The sequence below is a fragment of the Lissotriton vulgaris genome, chromosome 5 (genome assembly GCF_964263255.1).
Source record: "Lissotriton vulgaris chromosome 5, aLisVul1.2, whole genome shotgun sequence".
NCBI classification, from domain to species: Eukaryota; Metazoa; Chordata; class Amphibia; order Caudata; family Salamandridae; genus Lissotriton; species Lissotriton vulgaris.
Genome location: NC_141693.1, coordinates 1,967,822,155 through 1,967,845,793, shown reverse-complemented (window position 1 = coordinate 1,967,845,793; position 23,639 = coordinate 1,967,822,155). Strand labels below are relative to the sequence as shown.

The 23,639-nt window shown below is 45.1% G+C and overlaps 1 protein-coding gene across 2 annotated transcripts in view; it reads left to right on the top strand.

Moving 5' to 3' along the window:
- LSM2 (LSM2 homolog, U6 small nuclear RNA and mRNA degradation associated) overlaps positions 1–23,639 on the top strand; it is a 34,605-nt gene that overhangs the window by 5,543 nt on the left and 5,423 nt on the right. The window contains exons 1-3 of one of the 2 annotated variants that reach the window (XM_086924670.1): positions 15,040–15,099; positions 15,778–15,845; positions 18,090–18,120. In XM_086924670.1, the coding sequence (XP_086780796.1) occupies positions 15,055–15,099; positions 15,778–15,845; positions 18,090–18,120 (144 nt within the window). In that variant the 5' untranslated portion in view covers positions 15,040–15,054. Of the gene's footprint in view, positions 1–15,039; positions 15,100–15,777; positions 15,846–18,089; positions 18,121–23,639 lie in introns of those variants that run through there. The other variant, XM_086924671.1, reaches the window with a different exon arrangement.

Here is a 23,639-nt window from a genome sequence, read left to right as displayed (position 1 = left end):
TAAGCCATGTTTCTGTTAAAAACAGAATGTCTAACTCATGTTCCTGAATAAGGAGGCTGATTTCCAATGAGTGCCTCGGAAGAGATCTACAGTTCAAAAAGGCAGATCGTAAAGTGTTCTTTATCACTGCTTGATTAGGGGGGTTACATAGTGCACAGTGTGTAAATGGTTCAGTACCCTTATGCACAAATGTGCAGTGCGAAGATTTCAGGGGGCAAAGCCGAAGTAATTCTGCACGCGAGTAAGTGGTTGCAGAACTTACTAAATTAGACAGGGTGGTTGGCCCGAAGCCAGTCCGGGCCCAGACGGGCTGGACTCTGGCAAGAGTCTGGTGAGTCCGCTGCTCGTAATCATGGCCGTATTAAATACCGGTCTAGCGTCCTTCAGACGACTAGACCGATCTCCTCAATGGCGCCATCAGGCGTTCTTTAGATCCTCCAAGATGGCGCCCAAAAGCGAAAAGATGACCTGGGACCCGCCAAGTGCGGTGAGATAACAATTATAGTGCAGCAATGGGGGCAATATTAAAAACAAGGAAGAAGACAAATGAACATTAAATTAGATACAAAAACTGGGGAATTAAAAATGCACACAGAGCCTCGCTGAAATTGCGCTGTAAAGCGCTGCACGCTCTCAGTCACTCTGCATTGCCAAGTTAGGTCGATTAGACTGCGCACGCTTCCCACTTGCCTTAAATACCAGTCTAGCGTCCTTCAGACGGCTAGCCCGATCTCCCCAATGGCGCCGTCAGGCGTCCTTTAGATCCTCCAAGATGGCGCATAAGAAATGCAAGTGAGAGCGAGTGCTGGTTTTTATTTTTCAATGTAGGCCATGGCTTTTGTAAGCTGCTTATTCCAGGGCTAGTCAATTTTTTAAAATGTGTCTGAGGCAGCTGTTTAAGGTTTCCCTTGGAGATTTTAGAATTCAAATATAATATTTTAGAAAGTCGGCCTCAAGGGTTCATGAATGTTTAAGCATCCCGAGCTCCAGCCTAAGTCTCGCCCTGGAAAGATGTTTTGGGAGTAGAAAGATTTTTTTTATAGGCCATACATTGAGCCTGCTCTAGGATTTCCGAACAAGCGGCAGTAAACGCTTGATGCCCATACAAGAGTGCTGGGAGAAAAGAAGCTTGAGTTACTTTTCTCATGCCCACTGCAGAGAGGCTTTTTAACTTGTTCAATTTTATTAGCAGTCGATTTATCAGTCAGCTCCTTTTTATAGGCGGTGAGTCTTGCTGTTTCTGTGAACCAGACCCCAAAGAACTTGTATTTCTGCACTGGATTCATTATCTTGGAGCCTATGGTACATGTATTATGTTTTTTGTGCTTTTGCCTGCCTATTATTATAATTTTGGTCTTTTCTGAGTTGATGGGAAGGTCCTTACATGTGCTGTATTCATGTAAGATGGTTAGGGCTCGTTGGAGGCCCACTTTGGTGTGATCCATGATGACTATGTCATCTGCGTACTTAGGAATGTGTAGAGATCGATTGCCTAGTCCGGGGGGGGGGAGGGGGGGGTGGAGCCAGGCATCTATTGACAAGATCTTTTCCCAGGTCTGCTGTGTACTGATTGAAAAGGAGGGGAGCAAGCACAGAACCTTGTTTCAGACCTCCAGTCATACAGACCTTAGCTGAGAGAGATGTGGGGCCTGTTGTACACCTGTACCCAGGTTTCCGAGTATAGGTATGCTATGGCTATTAGAGGTGAAGAAGGAATGCCCCAATTTGCCAGTTTCTTCCACAGTAGTTGTCTGTTGACCGTGTCAAAGGCTGCTGTTAGGTAGTCGACAAAGCAGACAAAGAGTGGAGGTTGGTCTGGTTGGGTGGCTTGGTGACAGAGGGCAGATAGAATGATTGTGTTGTCGGTTGTAGCAGCTCCGCCTCGGAAACCCGTTTGAAAGAAAGGGAGCAACTCATTTTCTTGTGCCCAATTTTCCAATTTTTCCAGAAGGATATGTGCATATGCTTTAGCTTCTAGATCTAGTAGGGCTATTAGACCATAATTGCTTGGATTTAAACGGTCTCCTTTTTTGTGAATCGGGCACAGTATTGAGCCCCTCCAGTCATCAGGTGTTTTACCAAGGGTGTATGCAATGTTGGATTAAGGGGTAAGTAGCGCTGCCCAGCCTTCTGGGGTAGATTGGAAAATACCCGCAGGTAGCCCATTTGGGCCCGGCGCCCCGCTGGACTAAATAGATTTTATTAGTTTAACAATTTCCTTAGGTTGAATTGGGATTTGGCGTTCTCCTCCGTTCAATGAGACTGTGAATGTGGTAGTTGAGAGATTCTGTGCCAGAAACTGGGTTCTCGCGTGTTTCTCCCACACAGGTGCAGGGACCACGTTTGATCTCGGAGGTCTGAGAGATTTTAAGGTGTTCACATACTGCCAGAATCGAGCTAAGGATCCTTCTTTGAGCTTTAAGAAGATCCTTTTCCATTTCTCCTCTTGTTGAGTACGCTTCAGGGCCAAGATGGGTTTTTGTGGGCATTCCATGCTTCCTTGACTGCCAGTAGATTTCAGTGTGTTGGATTAAGTTTGAGCAGGCTGGTTTTCTTCCTCAAGTTCTTCCTTGTGAGGTTAATGCTCTATTCTGGCAAAGGTTTATTTATGTATCTTAGGAGGTGGAATCGCTTTGAGAGACCCTATAGCCACGGAGAAAGGCTCCCAAGTCTCTGGAAATCAGATCCCAGATAGATAAAAGATTCCCTCGATGCTCCTGTAGTTGAGAATTTACGTCGTCAAGCCATTTAGCCACCATGGGTGAGTGGTAAGGTTGGCACTTGATTCGCTTTACCACGTTCATTGATTCTTCTTCTATGAGATAGCTAACAGAGGCCAGGAGCTAGGCTATCTGGTGGTTTAAATTAAGACGTTTTGCCAGTGGGTTGTGATCGCTTTCTGTGCGGTTTATGATGTCGGAACTCTGAAGATGATTACTTAAGCCTCTGGACATGAAGAAGTAATCGATTGTGGAGTTTTCCTTGAAGGTGGTGCGGGCTTCCGTCGGTCGGTGACCGATCAGTCGATTTTAGACCAAATATGGTTAGTAGATTGTTGAATGGGTCGTGCTTGCTATTCCTCTGTTCGACTTTGTGATGGTGTCCAAGGAATTTGGCGTTGAAGTTGCCTACCAATACAATTTCATGTGTGGGATGAGATTCGATGATTGTCTTGATGGTCGAACACCGGGTCCCCATGGTGCGTGCTTTTGAAATTTTGTGGGGGTTCAGATAGTCATAAATTGCTATCAGAGAAAAAGTCTTCTGGCTGCGTTTTAAGCTTGGACGGTCTTGTGGGCCTGCCTGGGTAAGGAGATCGAAACTATCAGATTGCTTTAACTCCTTCGACGCTCATGACGAGCTCAGCTCGTCATGATGTACACCTCCATACACTCATGACGAGCTGAGCTCGTCATGAACAATGGTATTCAGAGAATATCAGCACAGGAGGAAAATAACACTAGCATCGATGGTGTTAAGAAGATCAAAAGGCCCCCTGATGGCCGCCAGAATGGACTTGTGTGTGTTACTGATTGAAAAATGTAATAACTCGTAGATTGCAGTTGGGATCAGTAACCAGGTTTCCTGAATAGTACAGTAACAAAATGGTCAGGTAGTATACAATAGATTGAATGCAGTCAAGTCAAGTCAAAGGATTTATATAGCGCACTACATACCCAGAGGGTCTCAAGGCGCTTAAGGAGGGGTGGGGAATTACTTGTCAAATATCCACGTTTTAAGTTGCTTTCTGAATGCTAGGTGGTTCTGGGTAAGGCGAAGGTAAGTGGGAAGTGAGTTCCAGGTTTTAGCTGCCAGGTAGGAGAAGGATCTACCTCCCATGGTGGTCTTGTTGATGCGAGGTACAGTGGCAAGGGCTTGGTTGGAAGAACGAAGCTGGCGGGAGGGGGTGTAGAAGGACAGTCGTGTGTTGAGGCATTCTGGTCCGATTTCGTAGAGTGCTTTGTGTGCGTGGGTTAGGAGCCGGAAAGTGATCCTCTTATTGACGGGAAGCCAGTGGAGGTTTTTCAGGTGACCAGAGATATGTTCTTTACGCGGGATGTCTAATATGAGCCTGGCTGAGGCGTTTTGGATTCGTTGGAGTTTTTTCTGGAGTTTAGCGGTAGTCCCGGCGTAGAGGGTGTTTCCATAGTCCAGTCGGCTCGTGACCAGAGCGTGGGTGACCGTTTTCCTAGTTTCGGTGGGGATCCACCAAAATGTTTTTTGAGCATGCGAAGAATGTTGAAGCAGGATGAGGAGATGGCGTTGACTTGTCTGTTCATTGAAAGTGAGGAATCCAGGATGACGCCCAGGTTCCGTGCGTGGTCTGTCGGGATGGGTGCTTTTCCAAGGGCTTCTGGCCACCAAGAGTCGTCCCATGCGGAGGGGGAGGTACCTAAGATGAGGACTTCTGTTTTATCAGAGTTCAGTTTCAGACGGCTGTGTTTCATCCATTCGGCTACTTCTTTCATTCCTTCGTGTAGGTTAGTTTTGGCGGTGCTAGGGTCATTGGTGAGTGATAGGATAAGTTGAGTGTCATCCGCGTAGGAGATGATGTTGAGGTTGTGTTGGCGGGCGATGGCCGCGAGGGGGCTCATGTATACGTTGAAAAGGGTGGGGCTGAGTGAAGATCCTTGTGGTACGCCGCAGATGACTTCAGTGGCCTCTGACTTGAATGGTGGGAGGCGGACTTTCTGGGTTCTTCCGGTGAGGAACGAGGTGATCCATTCCAGTGCTTTTCCTTGGATTCCGATGTTTCTGAGGCGCTGTAGAAGGGTGCTATGGCAGACTGTGTCAAAGGCTGCGGAGAGGTCGAGGAGGATGAGGGCGACTGTGTCTCCATTGTCCAGTAGAGTTCGAATGTCGTCTGTTGCTGCGATGAGAGCGGTCTCAGTGCTGTGTTTTGCTCGGAAGCCGGACTGTGAGGAGTCGAGGGATTTGTTGGCTTCGAGGAAGGCGGCGAGCTGGTTGTTGACAGCTTTCTCGATGACTTTGGCCGGGAATGGAAGGAGCGAGATGGGGCGGTAATTTTTTAGTTCGGTGGGTCCGCTGTGGGTTTTTTCAGAAGGGCGCTGAGTTCAGCGTGTTTCCAGCTTTCCGGGAAGGTGGCGGATTTGAAGGAGCAGTTGATGACATCTCGGAGGTGCGGTGCTATGATGGAGTCTGCTTTGTTGAAGATGTGGTGAGGGCATGGGTCTGTGGGGGATCCTGAGTGGATGGAGTTCATCAGGCGGATGGTGTCCTCAGTGGAGATTGTGTTCCAGTCATTAAGGATGTTTGAGGGGGGTGAAGGTCCAGCAGATGGTTGGGTGGGTTGGTCTCCGGGTTGGTTGTCGAAGCTGTTGTGGATGTCTGCAATTTTGTTGTGGAAGAATGAGGCTAGGGAGTCGCAGAGGGCTTGAGAGGGGGTGATGTCGTTAGAGTTGGCCGAGGGATTGGTAAATTCCTTGACGATGTTGAAAAGTTCCTTGCTGTTGTGGGCGTTGTTATCTAGTCGTTCCTTGAAGGCGGTTTTCTTGGCCTTTCGGATCAGTTGATGGTGTATGCGGGTGGCGTTTTTGAAGGCGTCCTTGGTGCTGGTGGTTGGGTCTTTTTTCCAGGCCTTCTCAAGGGAGCGGCAGAGTTTCTTGGATTTCTTAAGATAATCGTTGAACCATGAGGCCTTCTTGCTGCCAAGTTTGCTTTGTCGTTTTTTCAGTGGTGCTAGGATGTCGGCGCTGTTGGATAGCCATAGGGTGAGGTTGGTGGCGGCTTGGTCGGGGTTTGAGGAGTGGGCTGGGGGGTTTAGAAGAAGCGATGAGGAGATCTGGTCGATGGTGATTTTGTTCCAGTTTCTTTGCAGAGTTGGTTGGGGGTGGTTGTTGGGTTTGGGCTTGTTGTAGGTAAAGTGAACGCAGCTGTGGTCAGTCCAAAGGAGATTCGTGATGTGGCTGAAGGAGACATGATTGCTGGAGGTGAAGATAGGGTCGAGAGTGTGACCTGCGATGTGGGTGGGGGAAGTGACTAGTTGTTTAAGTCCGAGGTTGTCCAGCAGGGTGGTGGAGTTGCGGTCGTTGTTCTTTTCAAGGTGAAAGTTGAGGTCTCCCAGAAGTATGTAATCTTTGGAGGGGAGCGCGTGTGGAGTGATGAAGTCCGTGATGTCCTCACTAAATTGAGCGCGGGGTCCTGGAGGCCTGTAAAGGAGGGTGCCTCTGAGTGTGGTCTTGGGGTCGATGTGGATCTGGAAGTGAAGGTGTTCAGAGTTGGCGAGGTTGACGTCAGAGCTGGTTGAGATTTGGATGGATTTCTTATGGACGATAGCGATTCCTCCTCCTGTGTGGCCGGTACGGTCCTTGCGTATGATCTTATAATCTTCTGGGATGGCAATGGTGATGTCTGGGGCGGAGGAGGCGTTCATCCATGTTTCAGTAAGGAAGGCGACGTCCGGAGAGATGGTGTCTAGTAGATTCCATGGGTCAATGGCGTGCCTGTGGACCGATCGGGTGTTGAGCAAGATGCATTGTAGGTGGTTGGTGTTGGGAATCTGAGGTGTGATCGTAGCGGAGTGGTTGACGGTGCAGAAGTATTTGCAGGAGTAGCATGAGAAAGGTCCATGGGTGTGTCCAGGAGCGGCTTGGATGCAGTTGGGGGGACGGCCGGGGTTAAGGGCTAGGAGGGTGGTGGCATCGTAGGTAATGCGGGAGGGCTGGGAAATGCGAGGGCCAGGGGGTATGGCGCTGGGCGCGGTCCAGGCGCGGACGGGCGTAGACGGGCTTACCTTTGGCGCACCATCGGCGGGGCCGCAGCGCGTGGACGCTGCGCGTGGGGGCATTGGCCATAAATGGATGGTGGAGGGGGCGGAGCGTGGGAGGGTCAGCAGCTGGGAGGCGGTAGCGGGGAGGAGGGGCGTGCCTGGGAACAACAGCAAACAAAATGGAGTTCAAAGGGGAGGCGAGGCAGGGGCAGCAAATCGCCTGAGACACCGAAAAGTGGAATAAATATATTTAAGTTGCTGGCAGAAGTAAGCAAACACAGCTAATTGCAAAGCAGGGCGGGCGGCGCTACAATTACATGCGCTATGAGCCGGTCAATTACCATGCGGGGACAGCGTTATAGTGAGCAGCTTTAAGATAACACTACGCTAATTAACTAAATGCAGGCGATACCGTGATGTCCAATAAGGAGTGCGAAGATCACCAGGCAGGCAGCAGCAGTACTGGGAGAGGAGCGAGGAGGGAGCAACCGGTCAGGAGCGAGTCAGTACAGAGTTATTCAGGGTCCAATTAATCGGAACTCCAGTTTATTATATTGTTCTTGTTAATAGCAACACAGTTGGTCTATACTCCTAAACGGGTACTAGTATATACAGATATTTACACTATTTGGTGCTCAGGGTAGGATAATGGGAGAAGGAGTGCTTGTGAACATTGTAGAGTTGAGAGTAGTGGACATGGACAGGGTGGTGGGACATATATCCATCACATTTGTATGGTGATACTGATCTGGCCTTAAATATAGGTCAGTTGTTCCACATATATTACATAGCTTTACATGGACACCGTTAATAATATAGAATTATCCTTGCTTGCAATCAGACAGGTAGTTGTCGACGTTTCAATCCCTGTATATAGAACTAGGCAAGTCCATCCTTAGGGTGGGGTCTTTTTCAGGGCTGTGATAGAGCACCTGATTAGACTTCCAGCATGTGCCTTGTTGCTTGGGAAATAGAAGAGGATGTGGGCTCAAAAGAGTTCTCAAAGAGTTGAAAATACGACCTTCTGTGCACGTACGTGGTGAATGGCACGTCAGAATATCACTGTCTGCCGGATTTGAAGACTATTTGTATCGTATAACAGATTCCTCTGTATGATGCCTGTGATAAAGGAAGGATTATTTTGCTAAATATCAAAAAAATCAGGCTGAATCGTTGCCATTACATACAGCCATCTGGAATGTCAGAGAGGGGGAATGGAAAGATATTCATAAACATTTATTCCTGCCTTGTTCATTAAAATATATTCTCTGTAACTCCTTGCATGCACAGCAAATTTTCCCGCTGTTCGTGTGAATTACATAGTGGACGGGATTCGGACGGCCCCTGGCCGTCGTCCGCACACGCCCGCGTTGATGCATGGCGCCCGGGGGCCGTCATGAGCATGCAAGGGTTCAAGGGTTTGCGGAGCTTAAAGATAGTTGATTGATGGCAGGACAAAGTGACCGGAGAGTGCAGACATCTATTGGACGTGAAAGCGGTCAACTCTTCTATACCGTATAAGAAATTCAAGTTGGTAACATTTTTAGAGGATGTTTTTGGCCTTCCTGTCAAGTGTGGTTTTAATTTTTTTTTTTTTTTTTTTTTTTTTTTTTTTAAATTATTGGATTTAAGGGTGCTTATCTAGATGTACCAATTCATCCAACCACTCAAAGATTTGTGTTTCTGTGTACAGAGGTAACATTACAGATTCCAGTTGTTACCTTTGGTCTTTCTTTCCCATCCAGGATGTTAACACTTGAACATTTTTGCAGCCCAAGTGTTTTATTAGTAGGAGGTGTAGGTGAGGTTGGGCAACAAGGTTTTAAAAGTATTATTATTACTACTAAGTCTATTATTTGAGTCATCAATACGTTAGTGTGGGAAATTTGTCAGTGGGCAGAGCTGAATTTGTCTGAGGGGTTAATTCACCATGGGAGCTAGTGAGGAGGTTTGGACTACTCAGCTAGACCTCTTTGCATGGATAAAAAAGGCTCTGTTACCCAAATTCTGCCAGTTATACCCTCCCCCAAGTTTGATTGCTGAACGCCATGTCATTCGAGTGGCCAAAACACCTATCCAAAATTTATTTTTTCATTCAGCAGTCCAGGCGTCCTGCGATATTGAGAATTTATTCCCGTTATTGGCAGGCGTTTGCGAAATAGTGCATGAAGAACGGGTCACCAGATTTTCTCATTGATGTGATCAAAAATATTGAATTTCTAAAACAGGGTTTTGATTTTGGGTTATGCCATTTCGACCTCATGGGCTCAGAACAGCAATTAGGGCCTTCATAAATGGTCATTAGAATTTTTGGGTGCTTTTTTTTTCCTCTCAAAAAAAAAGAAAAGCCTGTTGTACATCTCCTTTTCTAAGCTGGAATTTGCCTTTGGTGTTACAGGCATCCCATTTCCCACCCTTTTTTAGGCCTCACATGAGAAAGCGCATGCACTGTTGTTTGCAAGGCATTTTGATAATGTAAAGAAAGCTTCGAGCCCGCCTATCTTTACCATTGGTTGTCATCATTACTTTACTTCTCGTTGGTTAGCATGTGCAGACTTCATTTCCTCTTTGTGAGTTCGTCTCTCCCTTGGAGCAGGGCTGATGTACTGCTTCCTTCCACTTGTAGCATTTTTGAAGGGTCCTTGTTTACTTTTACTTGTACCTGCTCCTCCCACATTCTTGCTTAGTGTCCATACCATGCCCCCTCTCTTTTTACTTTCCTCGTTTTTCTCCACCCAACCCCACCACTTTGAGTCACACCAAAGCAGCAAACACTCCATGTTTTTGTCTTCTGTCTGGGCAACAGGACAATTTCGCTATCTCAGGAGCAACACTTGCTTTGCCATGGTGTCTTGAGACGATCATTTCCCTTCAAGCAACTCATGTCTTGCAAAAATTCTGCAGGAGATCAGCAACTCATTGGTTGCCATAAGAGGAAGTTTCTAAACCTGTTGCTGGGTACCTGAGATAATGGGAAACCTGAAAATAAACAAGCATTGGGAAAGCCAATTGTCGGATATTGATGGTCGGCCTTTTGGTTTTGCCAATGATTGTCTCGTTTTGATATGTTTTTTGTAAAACTTTGTGGGAGCTACCAGGTCCCACCATTGTAACAATCTTTGTGAAAAAGCAGTAATAATTTTTGGTCTCAAAAAGCGATGTCATAGTCCCATGCACTTAACAAAACTACTTTGTGTGCCGGTATACTCCTCGTGAAAGAGTGGAAGCCAGTCAACAGAGAGATAGAAATGTAATTAAAACCAATGATCTTTGTTCACTCCAGACCTAATTAGGGGCCCAGTTCTTAAAGAGTGTCATAAAATTGCACCTATTGCATATGTCCTTGCCTTAGTGAAGATCTACAGCTTTCATGAATTTACAGAAGTAGGCCAGAAAATCGTACATGTGTAAAATATTTGTAAGCTGCTTTTTAGCATGAGCAGATATGCAGGTGTAGATTTGCTCAAGTGAAAATCTGCTGAGTGTTTAGAAGGTCACTTTCCGTATAACTGCTTTTTCCCCAACCCTAGAAGAAGTTGTACTTCTGCTGTCATCCGGAGTAAACTTCGAACCTTTCTCAATCTGGGAAAAGATTAGAGACAAGCTGGCGAAAACCCCTAAAACTTGCAATTCAGTAGGTTTGATCAGACTCAAAAGGTCATTCCAACCCTGGAACTATTCTTTAATGCTACCTCCAGACCAAATATATAGATCTGCAGAGAGGTGGCAAAATTAGGGAGTTGCTAGACTTCAAACCAAACTATAGTATAATCCCTGGCGTAATTAGAAAGGCTGATAGAGCTCTTATATATGAGATTGGTGTCATAATTTGTCGCTGCACTGTGTGGCACCAAAGGGACAAGGTGATTTTTTTTCAGGACAAGTAGTTTTATGAAGCAACCTGTTCCAAGGACTAGTAGATATTATATTAAATCCACAACCCTGTGAATCCTATGTATCAATGTGAATCTAGCTCCACATATCTGGAGACAAAACTATTGGTGCCTACATGGGACAACAGGGTGTTTGTGAGCATGGAAAAGGTTTTTGCGCCCACAATTCTGTCAACTCAGATTGTTGCTTTTACTTTGAGCGCTGCACCTCAACTGCACAGAGCCATCCTGGACTGTTGCTGTATTCAGACCTAGTAGTTGGATGTCGGGTGAAACGTTTACGTTTACGTGCCGGGGGACGGTCCTTTCGCAGCTTAGTGGCTAAACTCGAACTCCCTTCCCTTTCAGATCCGCTGTCTGGACAATTATCTGGCATTTCGGAAGGAATTTAAAACTTATCTCTTCCCTCTGGTTTAGATTCTAGCTTATGTCTTGCTTCAGTCAGCGCTGGGACGCCTCTTTGCTGAGGCAGCTGTGCGCTATACAAGTTGAGTTAACATAACATAACATGCTTACCGGTGTCACCACAAATGCCCAAGAATGGAGCTGAGTTGAAACAACTGGCCTAAAAGTTTTTCCTGCTAGTGGGATGACTAAAAAGCAAAATACCATTTATATTGGTACCTTACAAATCCTTGGTCACGCTTGGCACACCTAGCATTGGTAAAGCCAATAGGCCTTTCTTAATGTGTTCATGAATGCTAATAGAATTTGTGCATCCTAGTGTTAGAAAATTAAAGCAAGACAGATTGCCGTAGCTGTTGCTTGATGGATTGGCAGCCATTGACTTTACAATATAGGGTATCTCTAGTGTTTTGTCTGCAGTAGCATTTTTGCCCATGGGTTTCTTAACCTCATTGCTTTAGTTTAGGGGGTAGGTTCGCTCATTTGTATGGCTCTGGTCCTGCAGCTCCAGGAAAGCCGTCTGGGTCTGTCTGTGCTCCTCCAATTTGCCCTGTGCTTTGGACACTGGAAACACCAGTACACAGTCAGCAGACAAGATCTCTGGCCATCTTCAAGGTAACCTTTATGGGCCCTGGTCTTGCTTCAACAGCACCTGCCTTAGTTTCTTTCACGTTTGAACCCGGGGAATGCGCCACAAAGGACCTACACAGCTCTTCTTTTGAGATTGTTCCTATTGTTGCTGTTTCCTCTTTCTTTTAGTTAATGGCATCCGTGTCTTGGAATGCAGAATAGTATATTAAAAAAAGAAAATGCAGAATTGTAAATTTGCGTGGGGCTAATTTGCCTAGATTGTCCAGACGTCTCCTCTGAAAATTCTTATTTTGCTCACAAAATAGTGAAAATATAGTATTTTAAAGTTAAGGGGTTGGTGGAAATCTTGTTTCTGAATTTTGTATTGAAGGGGTGAGGTGATCCAATCTCATGGAAAACTGGAAGTATCGCTCAGTCCGAGAAGATGTTCTAGGCAGAAGGAAAGATGTACTTGAAGCCTGTGGTATTGGCTCAAATCTAGTCCTTCATATAGAGCATCTGCGTGGAACTCGGCCTGGTATGCTAGGGCTCTGGGAAGTTGCCAACGTATAGCCGTTCTAAACTTGAATGTGAAAACTGAAAAAGCTTCAGTTGAATAGATATTATGGCTGCAGTGCTAACTCTCCTCATTGCACTGCTCATGACCTCTCACATGACATCACGGTTAGCCTCATCCATATATTCATTTAAACTGTTGAGTGATGCAGTCTCTGTTCCCTGAATGTATGTACTGGGCATAGCTTAAGGACCCGTTTAGTAGTTGTTACAGAAGAAGTGCCGAGCTTTAGTGTATGGCTTTTAGCTGGTGGTCACTCTGCTAAAGCCAGTGCTGAAGGGGGTCTTGAATGCAGTGCTTGGCTAAATAGAAATGCAGTCCATCTCAAGAGGGAGAGAGTTCTGTATTAGAGCGTCTTGGTAGCTGAAGGGTCTGTTACAAGTCCAATCTTCTTGCTTGTGGTAACCGCATTAGAGCACCAAGACATACCAGCATTAAAAGAACCTGGTAAACTGATCAGCAGACCCTGTTCAAACTTGATGATTGGGAGAGAGTGCGAGCACCCAGATGTTGAAGAGGATGTGACCCAGGGGACACGGATTCATCCTTTATGAAACTGCCCATGAATCCAGAATTACTGGAGAGTGGTCCTAGATTTCAATGCCATATTCCACACATGCATCCCCTGATTCCGAGCATGCACACATCTGGAGTAACCAACCTAACGTTCCCCACTCAAATCACAAAGGGGTAGGCAGATGCCATTAAGTTTGAGACTTACTAAACAGACATTCCTGGCTCCTTAGGAAACCGAAAGGTACCAACATTCCAGGACTGACTACAAAAAAAAGTGCTGTCATTTGAGCATGGAAAAGATCGTAATTCCTGTTTCAAGCGGAACTCTGGGTATCCACTCTATTTAAGAAGCCGTTCCTGGAATTCCTGTCACTGGATTTCAGAGATCTTAGGTGTCTGAGATATCTAAGAGCACCTAAAATATTTTCCTCGCAAGTTTCTCGGCTCGTGCAGAGAAACACGGTAGAAGAGGGGTTATGTTAGATATCAGAAGGTAAAGACCCAGACAAGCACAGTAACTAAATGACCACCATCGAATGAGTAAACAGCGAACCAAGGGAGAAGGAAGGTTGAAGTTCCAGTGTTATGTGGGAGATGGAGAATAGCTTCCCCACTGTAGAGACGGGTTTAAGTTTTGGTTTTGCTGATCAGTAAATTATCTGCTAACCACCCAGTCTTCAGCGTTGGAACCTGGAACATAAAATGCCAATTAAAAAGAAAGATTTAAAACAAAAAATGTGTGAAATAATCTTCATTTTGAAATACAGTTGATGCGGGGGCAGGGATCTGCGTGAATCAGATTTAGCAACTGATGTAAAATATGAAAGCTGGATAAGCGATAAATGTTCAAACTTGTCAAAATAATAGACGGCCATAATAGAAATGTACATCCTGTATGCTGAAAATGCTACTGATCAAAACAGCAGTCTGCATGCATTGGTGTTGCCCGTGGTTGAGCTGAGATCAGAATTATAGCAGAGTAGTATTATAAGCAATATTCAGTGTTCTGCAGTCAGTCAGAGACATGCATGCATCACTGAAATATTGTAACTCCATACTTTTATAGGAAGTAGACATACTGGGCGCACATCGGGGGTGATCAGTTAGGTTCATCTTGCAGCCTTTTTCTGCCCAGAATCCCCTGAAAAGGACAAACTGACATTTTGATTTGAAAAATCACAAAACCTATTCAAAGAATTGCTCGCACCAGATACTGTTACTTCCTGTGGTACGTGGGTTCCTTGAATAAAGATGCCAGACTTATCATACCATATCTAAATATACACCGTAGTTTCAAACATGGAGTTTGAATCGCAGCACCACTGCCTTTAAAGGATACCCTCTCGTCTAGATAATGCAGACAGTGGATTTGCCTGAAGTGCTGTACATTTCGGAGAACTAGTGTTTTGTTCTAGATGGGAGGAACGTGAATCCTTATTCATGAAACTTACATTTTTTTGGGGGGGGGGGCAAATAATGACATGCAGTGCTCTGTATCAGAAAAGAAAGAATGATTGGTGGCGGGAATAGCTAGCACTTAATGAAGGAGTGCTGCATTTAATCAAATTGCACCACCATCCACTGATGTGTCCAGCTTAGTAGTCTCCATACCGGACATATGGAAGAACTACATGCATCACTAACTAAGATCAACAGTAGAACTCTAACATACCTAGCACCAACATTCAGTATTCTAGGTAAAATAAGAAATTAAGTGAACATGTAATGGCTTGGTCTGGTTCTCCTCCAAGTGCCTAGTACAGCAACTCCCAGGGCTACAATCCACGACCTCAAACATTGCCTTCAAGAACTCTTAAACCTCCACTTGATTACAGAGAAATAGCTTTCTACTTCCTGCTCACCCTTTGAGATGTTCAACAAGAACAGCAATTGGCAACGGGTAAGCGCAAAACCCTTTCCTCCTTCGTTGGTCATGAAGATACCGCAAAGTTAAGAAACGTTATTTTAAAAAACATTCGGCTATTTAAGTGTCACTTAGATTGTAATTTCCCACTTTTCGTATACATACTAGCAATTTTAAACTCTGCACTTTATAATGCTTATGTATTTTTAGAACTGCATCTCTGTAAAACACTCCCAACATCAAAAATTGCATAATTGGTGCTATATAAATCTTCAAATAAATAAATGTGACATTTCAGTGTCCGTCGCTTATTCCAGGTTGTCAATGGTTTGAGACTGACTGTTCTGCTAAACCTCCAGCCTGTTAGCTAATACCAAGAGTGCAGTGTATGGATCAGAAATGTACCAAACATTACATGTGTTGAACTTCTTCAGTCAGTTCTGAGTTTTAATCCAACAACACTTTCTATACTACGTTTTATTTATTTTTAGGTCATACAATGATTGAGTACTATTTAGGATTCTCAAGTGCAAGGTTCTGCTGGGTAAACTGACTTCGTTAAATGCATGCTTAGATTCTTATATATTGTTTTACTAATATGTAATTTAAGGGCCTTTATCGAGTTTTCTTTGTTTAATCTGTCGAGGCGTATATTAATCTACTGACGCTTAATAAAGTGAAAGTGGTAATCGATCCGGGGACTTTGGTACTCTTATAAAAAGTATAATGCTTTTGTAGTGAGGCTGAGTAAATATGTCAATTGCTATATTTTGGATTGCTTTAACCTGCTCTGTTTTGGAATGAGATAAATGTCGTTAGCATGCAGTGAGTCGAAATGAAACATGAAGGAAGTTAATGTAGTTTATATTCAGATGAGACGTGATAACGGACAACCGTTTGGAAAGATGGCGTTAACAAATGCTCCTTCAAAGTTCTCTTGAAATGCCTTGGCCTGAGAGTAGGGAGCTTGCCATTAGTGACTTTGCTTAAATATATTAAAATAACGTGTTGCTAAGATTAAGGGAGGCCCACACAGAGGCATAGACTTGTTGTGCCTTCGATTAGCAGATTATTAAGAGTGAGGGTCTCATAAAGGCGAGTGGAATTATTTCTGTGAGGCTTTTTATTTGTGTGGCCTGAATAGCTACCCAAAATGAATTGTTATATTTTGGTGGTTGTCTGGAGTGTAATTCATGGCTCTCCGTCTCATTCCTGTCTACAGTTGTTCTATTCCTTCTTCAAGTCCCTGGTGGGTAAAGATGTGGTGGTGGAGCTGAAGAATGACCTCAGGTGAGTCCATGCTGCGCTAAGTTCAGCTGTGCAGAGCGCTGTGCCTTTAACCTGAAGTGTAATATTCAGTGACTTTATAGTCGCTGTCCGAATGATCTTCCCATGCTGACTCCAACAGTATAGTTGACAGTGTTGATTAGTTTGGTACAAAAGATTTTCAGGGCCAAGAAGCACCGCACTCCTCTGGTGACCTGCTGCTTATTACCACTGCAAAGAACATTTCATAATAAGTGCATGCGTCCTGTGAGATGCATATTAAATTCTTCTTACCGGATCACAGGACTTGGCCATTGTTACTATACAGCTCTGTTTACTGGCGGACTAACATTCGGACCTAGCTTTGGATATGAAAGTTAGCATTTATGGAGTTGTGAATGCCAGTTGTATTGGAATGATGCTGTCTACAGTGTGGCATTTGGTGCCCTTTTTAATGGTATTTGTAGTCTACTGTTCTTGTTAATGTTCTGCCATTATCGCTCCCCTGCTCAGCCCAGTGTGAATGTGTAGTGTGCTGCATGGAATGCTGGAGTGATGATGCGTGTTGGAATGTTGGGTCCCTGTGAGGTGAAGTGAGTTGAGCATGGGCTGAGCTGCAAGCAGGCGGCTCCTGGTGTGGCTGCTTCATAACGATCTTATCTTCATGTAACTTACTTCAATAAATCCACTTAAACTACATCCTACCTGCATGGGCCTAGTTACTACCGTATTGTATGTATGGACTGATTAGCGAGAGTTGGCATTTAGTAAGATGGGGGAGCTTGGGGGATTTCAGGATAACTGGCTTCTTGGTCTTGCGAGCAGTGCTGGTGTGGTTGGAAAGAGGTCCTAGAGATAGACCTCTGCCTTGGGCCCAGGGTGTTCTAAGCACATTGGGATAGCCAGACCTCCTAATACAGAGGTTAACCACTATCAATTGGTCTGCCTGGTGTGATGCTGGTAAACAGCATGAATTAACTTACTTTCTCCGTGACTGGCACCATGACTATCCCAAGTAGCTTTGAGGTGTATTAAGTGCCAGCACATCTCCCCTTTGGGTACACAGAGGATCCTGCAGCGGGGCTTGACTTCGAATGGGAGATTGGTACATGCTTCTTACGTGGTTAGGTATCTAATCTTGTTTGATGCTCTGGTAGGAACTTGCCAGTCATTGAGCCCCAACAAACCAGGACAGGTTTCTGTGTGAATATTTTTCGGAACTGAGCCACAACATCCAATATGTAAAGATTGCAGTATTCAGAGGTTACTGCGAGATGGAACGGTAGAAGTAGACTTGTGAATACATGTTTGATACAGTGCACGATTATTACAGCAAGCACTGTGGGTTTGAGTTGGGTGGCCTCAATCTCGTAAAACAGAGGAATTAATATGCCATAGGACTGTGTACTCTCAAGCCATACATTTGCCAAACGTGGATAACTGTACAACCCAACCCCCCTTCACAGCCTTCATAGGGGAATAACACCACCCCAACTTAAGTCGCGTTCAGTGATCAATGTTGGGAAATCAATCTCTTCTCTTCTCTTCTCTTCTCTTCTCTTCTCTTCTCTTCTCTTCTTTTCTTCTCCTCCTCTTCTTCTCTCCTCTTCTTCTTCTCTCCTCTTCTTCTTCTCTCCTCTTCTTCTTCTCTTCTTCTCTCCTTCTTCTCTCCTTCTTCTCCTTCTTCTCTCCTTCTTCTCTCCTTCTTCTTCTTCTCTCCTTCTTCTTCTCTCCTCCTTCTTCTTCTCTCCTCCTTCTCTCTTCAACGAGTGGTAAAGATTGGATGTTGCATTTGGGTAAGAAACCACAACATGCTGATCGTGAGATCTCTCCTGAGTAGGGGTGGAGTTGTCCAGTGTTGAAAACAAGTGATGACACCAAGAACCTGAGTCAAACGGAACACTGGGGGTTACCCGGACTCCAAGGGAGACTACACCTGGTTCTCCTCTTCATCAGTGATTGTCGTAGATCTTGCATCAGTTTCCACTGGCCCTGAATTACATGAGTGCTAATAGTTTAAGGGTGTTATATTTGGAATGCCCACCCACCCTCCAGTACTGTGTGTTCTGAGGACAGTGGATCTTTCTCATTTTAAAGTTCTAGCCAAAGTTTGTGGCGTGTAATTAGTCTTATCTGGGAGACTTTTAGCGTCTTTTGCTTGGGCAATGTAGTCTTATACGAGCATCTGAAGTTATCTTTTCATTATAAACTGCTTATACGTCCTTGTGAAAGAAGGATGAATGTTAATGTTTCCTTTCTGTCTTTCAGTATTTGCGGCACCCTGCACTCAGTTGATCAGGTAACTTCCTTTTTATCTGCAAACTGCACGCCTGCAAAGAGTTTTGTATATTTTCACTTAATTTTGTTTTTGATGTACTATTATTTTTGCACAGCTGAAGGAAGTGGTGCATGGAGGACTTAAAGTCCAGAGGTGTGCTTGTTCTGCTACGGTACAAACCAGTCATAGTGCTGGTTATTGGGCGTCTGTATATGTGTGTGTGTGTAGATAGATATATAGATAGATATATCTCTATCTATCTACATATAGTGTGTGTGTATAGATATCTACATATATCTATACACACACACGATGTCTTTTCAGGCATGGAGTGCTGCATACATTATGCAAAAAAGAAGCATAGAACTCTGGGTAGTGCCCAAGTTTAGATGGAGAACAGCTCCACCTAAACTTGAGAAATACCCAGAGTTCTCTGCTTCTTGTGTGTGTTTATGTATTATACTGTTTGCACCACTGCACCATATTGAGTCTGCTGTTAGTTAAAATAAACTTTCATGCATGAGTGGATTGCTTTACAACCTCCCATTCAGAATCCTTTTTAACCCCTCCCCTGCTGATGACGGAACCGCTCCGTCATCCGCTGCGGTGGCGCTGTGCTGATGACGGAGCGTTTCCGTCATGGCCCGCCCGACGCTCCTGCGCGGCGCGAATTCCGCGCCTGCGCTGAGCGTTCTATTGATCGGGCGGGGACATGACGGAACCGCTCCGTCATAAGCACAGCGCAACCGACGCTGGTGACGGAGCGGTTCCGTCACCAGCATGCGCCTGCCGCTCTTCCGCCCCGCCCCCTTAGCACTGCGGCGGAATAGCCGCCGCAGTGAAGGGGTTAAAGAGAGAACTCTTTAATTCTAATATCCATGCTTTTTCGTGTTTTTCTTCCCTTGCACTGCCCCTTGCAGTGAAAGAATATCTGCCTATCCTTCCCAGCTATTTTAAAAGTGGGATGAAAGTGTGAATGTCTTTTCTTGGCTCATGGCACTCAGAGGCTTCTGGGACACATCGGAAGCAATACTGTTTATTTCCGGTATCCTGGCCACATTACTGATGTTTTGATCGGATACTGTGTCTCCAGTGGTGCAGAAGTTAAGCCGTCCAGTCTCGCTGTAAGAGGATTCAGGGGTAAGCGGTATCCATACAGAGAAGCCCATTTAGATTGCCCAGGCCAGTTCACTCTTGTAGAATGTCCAGTTAACTGAACCTTTGGTGCTTTCTAGGAGTTGGGGTTCCAGTACCCTGCTCGGGGTGGTGTGATCAGAGCCCTGTTTGAGCTCTGCATCTTTCAGTGGGGAATTGCCACTGAATTTGCCTAACAACCCACTTTTAATTTCCACCAGCGGTACTAATCTTTAGGGGCTAATATGGCAACAGTTATGCTCCCGTTGGACTCACAAGATCAATTGGTGCGAACTAGGAACTGATACATACAGTTTTATGTACAACTGCGCCTTTAACCGTCGCCATCGAGACCTGTAGGGCATTGTGGTGGTTTCGGTGGTTGTGATGGTTTCTCAGATAGCCGTTGTTAATTTTTCTTGAGATTGAGAGTGCTGGTCCATCATGCTAGATGGTCGCCTGTAGGAAGCACAGTTTGAAGACGAGCCAACGCCTGTCCGTGTCCAGACACAAGTGAGGCGAAGGTTTCTAAAGTCTCAGTTGGCGCTTTTTTTGTTCGCTGAAGTCTGCTCTTACAGCAGCACAGCAGTGGTTGCTTCCGTGGTTAAGTAGATGAATGCGCTCTTTGTCCCACAAGGATTTCCTCCGATCATGTTGCTCTGGTACCCTACGTTAGCTAGAAGTGCCTGTTTACTCTCTACCATCCAAAGAGTACAGAATCAACACCCTGATATCTGCCGTCAGAAGCCATCGCCATATAATAAATACCCTATCGGAGAGCTGGGTGCTCTGATTAAAGTTTGCAGGGCCAGCAACAGGCCCTGCACTGAGAAGTCACCAACTAGATTTGGGGACATGGGCAGCAAGAGGTCTAATGTTCCCCAGTCTCACATGTACCTCCCAGGAGCGGAGAGTGGACGTTCAGCAGGTGATGGAGTGCGCCTTGTTTCCTGCCAGTCTGTTCAGGGTAGGCAGCCTCCTGATGAAGGTGGGCGGAGGGCTCTTCATATCAGTGCCCGCCTCTGCAATGCTCCCTTTCATGACTCTTGAAGATGACATCATATCTTGTCAATGCCGGATGCTGCTCCCGATGACTGTGCCCACAGCTGGTATGCACCTGCTTGAATGTGCCACGCTGGCCCCTCCCTCCCACCGTCTGTCAGTGGAGCTCAGTCAAACGCCTGGAACATACTCCCCCTGCAGCTGATCACAGTGGATGACTTTTTTTTGGGGGGAGGGGGTTACTCGATGTAAGCGCAATTGGACAGCTCAGCATGTTGGAATCTTCCGGGCGCCCCCAGTTACTAATGCCCACCAGTACGAATCTTGTTTATTATGTACCTAATGACGTTTTCTGGTTCAAATTCAGTTTCAAACAGTGTTAGCCGAAGGTTTCCGGTTCTTGGCACCGACACTTATTTGTCAACACCGCCACTTATGATAGTCTGCCATACGGTGGCGCCTTTTGTCTAATTTAGGAATAAGGACACCAACTGAAGTTTATTAATTCATTATTCATTAAAAGGGACTCTTACCTGCCGCGTAGGCCATTCTTATATTGTTGGGCGCCTGGGATTGTCAGAGTTGTCGCTCCTGTAGGAAGTGTGATGGTTAGCATTTGTGTTGATATGGTCATTGGCAGCGCTGGCATGACAGCGGGTGGTGTGAGCTTCAGGGGCCTCATGTCGAGGGTCCTGGCACTTATTATTTTGCAAATTAAGCACTGCAGAGATCCATTCAAAAAGTATTCAGTGCTCACACCAATGAAGAGCACCGCCTTGATGCCCTTACGGGTGAGTAGTCTCAATTTACAAGCCACTTGATTGATTGATGACCGTTTCAGACCTCCATCTTTCATCCAATCCGGAGATACCATTGTTCTGTAATGCCGTCTGATTCTACCATCTTAAAACATGTATCCTAATCGGCTGTGGCCTCATGGGTTCCAGGAAGCTGCGGCTGCTTCTGCTTTCTCCCTGGCATAGATCTGCTTTGTGCCGTATGTGGTCAACTTGTAGGTGTTGTCTTTAACCCTTGCTGCTACCCACAGTCCATCAAGACATTTAAGTTACAGAGGCTGTTTGTCTGTCTAGCCACAAAATCATCCTGACTTCTGGGAGACGACAAGCAATAACCACATATTTAGAAAGACCCCATCAATGCCACCACACAATTTTTAGGTTGAGCGTAGGCGGTGCACGAATTGTTTCTCGAGGTATAAAGTATCTGCTCTGGAGGCTTTCAGCATGCAAATTACTTCTCATTATTTCCTTCCTGTGCCTTTCAAGGTGCTTTGTTTTTCAGAGGTCAATCCTTATTATTTGTCCCTCCTTCTGCTCAGTTGTTCCCTCCCATGCTACTGGCCCTCTTACATATCTAATTTTGCGCCTTGACATATACTTTCAGGCACTGTTTTTTGCATCGGTATCTGGGCGTAACACCAGGCACATGCCTTCACTCGCTCTGTTCCTCTTTACCGTCACTTTTGCATGCTTTGGAGCAGGGGTCTCCAAACCGGTCCTGGAGGGCCGGATCCATGCCAGATTTTTTGGATATCCCCATTGAGATACATGTAGTTATTTTAAAAATCTGGCATGGATCCGGCCCTCCAGGACCGGTTTGGAGACCCCTGCTAGAGTGTCTTCATTTTTATTTTCTGATTGCTCACAAATCTTTCGTAAGACCTACAAGTCTGACACAAGAATCCCATCACTCTGTTTAAAAAAAAATAAATCTGTAGTCTATGGAAGATGTGACAAATTTTTACCAAGTACAGATTGTGACAGCTCTTTGAGAGTTATGAGGTTAATCCAGACGACTGGCAGCCCCTGAAATCGAAGCTTCTTCCACAAGGCCTAGAGGTGTTTCCTGATTGTAGTGACTTGATGAATACAATTATTTCTTCATGCTGGAGTGACCACGTCAAAAACTACATCTATGTTTTGTGGATTATAAGGGGTGATCGACAATGTCAGTAGACTCATTTTCTGGAGCAAATTGAAACAACAGGGTCTACCAGAATCAATCTTGAAACCAATGATGGATCTATATACCGACCCCTGAATGCAGGTAAAAATTGCTGATGGCCAGAGGCTCCCCAGGAAGATCTACACCAGCGAGGGTTTAAAGCAAGGTTGTGTCTTGGCCCCACACTTGTTCAACCTATTTATGGCTGACTTAACACCAAGGCTAGACGTGATGAACTTGCACCCTCCGTGTCTGGGTACTCTGCCATTAACACACCTATCCTATGCGGATGACGTCGTCCTCCTAAGCCACACACGAATCTTCTTGCAATGAGCAATTTACAAGCTAGCTGACTTCGCCAAAACAAACTTTATGGAAATAAATACTACAAAAGCAACTCATGATCATAACTCAGTCTTCATAAACAAACTATGTTCACAATCAATAGCGCGAGGTTAGTAGTGGTGAGCAGTTATAAATATCTTGGGATACATTTGGATCAAAGATTCTCCTTTTTAAAGGAGAACAAGGCCGTACAAAACAATCATTTACAATGCACTAGGTCTCGCATTTGCGAGAGTTGGAGCTATTGGCATTGTAAATGACAATGCCTTTTATTAATTTGTTTTTAAAACATGCAAGCGGCGCATAAACACTCACTTTGTACGTGTAGTCCTTGCTTACGAGAAGCAAGGATGGCCATAAAAGAGACTGCCAGCCTTGCTTCTCATACTCGTGAACTATGAGTACAAAGTGCTTGTTTACGCACAGCTTGCAGGTTTTCAAACACATAAATAAAAGGCATTGTCGTTTACAATGCCAATTGCTCAAACTTTCGCAAATGCGAGACCTATTGCATTGCAAATGCTTGTTTTAAATACCATCCAACCTACCATGCAGGCTACCAAGCTTACACAAGCTGGACTACATTTAAAAGGGCATTTTTACCTGTCAAAGGGTTATGCAAACAGGTTTCACTGCAAGTGTTCCACTGCAGCAGCCCGGCTACAAAAGGTAGGACTGAAGCCATGTTTCTCCAGCTACTGTAGTGGATGGCACAACAGGTGCTGCCCTCCACAAGCAGCATTTAACTTCCAGGTACTAAATACACTTTCTACACCATATACTTGGGTTCTTACAGGAAAGTTAAATGAGCCAATTAGGAATAAGCCAATTTAAGTATGTTTAAAGGGGGAGCAATGGGACTCCATTTCTGGTTAGCAGGGGTAAAGAGCACAGAGTTCTAAAGCAAGCACAAATCTAGGGTCCAGCAAAAGACGAAAAATCTGGGGTGACTATATAGAAAAGGCAGATTTCCGACCAGCTTATGACCTTGTTCAGGAGTCAACTGAGGCCTACTTTTGTGCCTAGTTAAGCAACACGACCGAGCAATAACTGGGAAATATTTATAAAATATTGTTAAGCAATGCACTTCATGC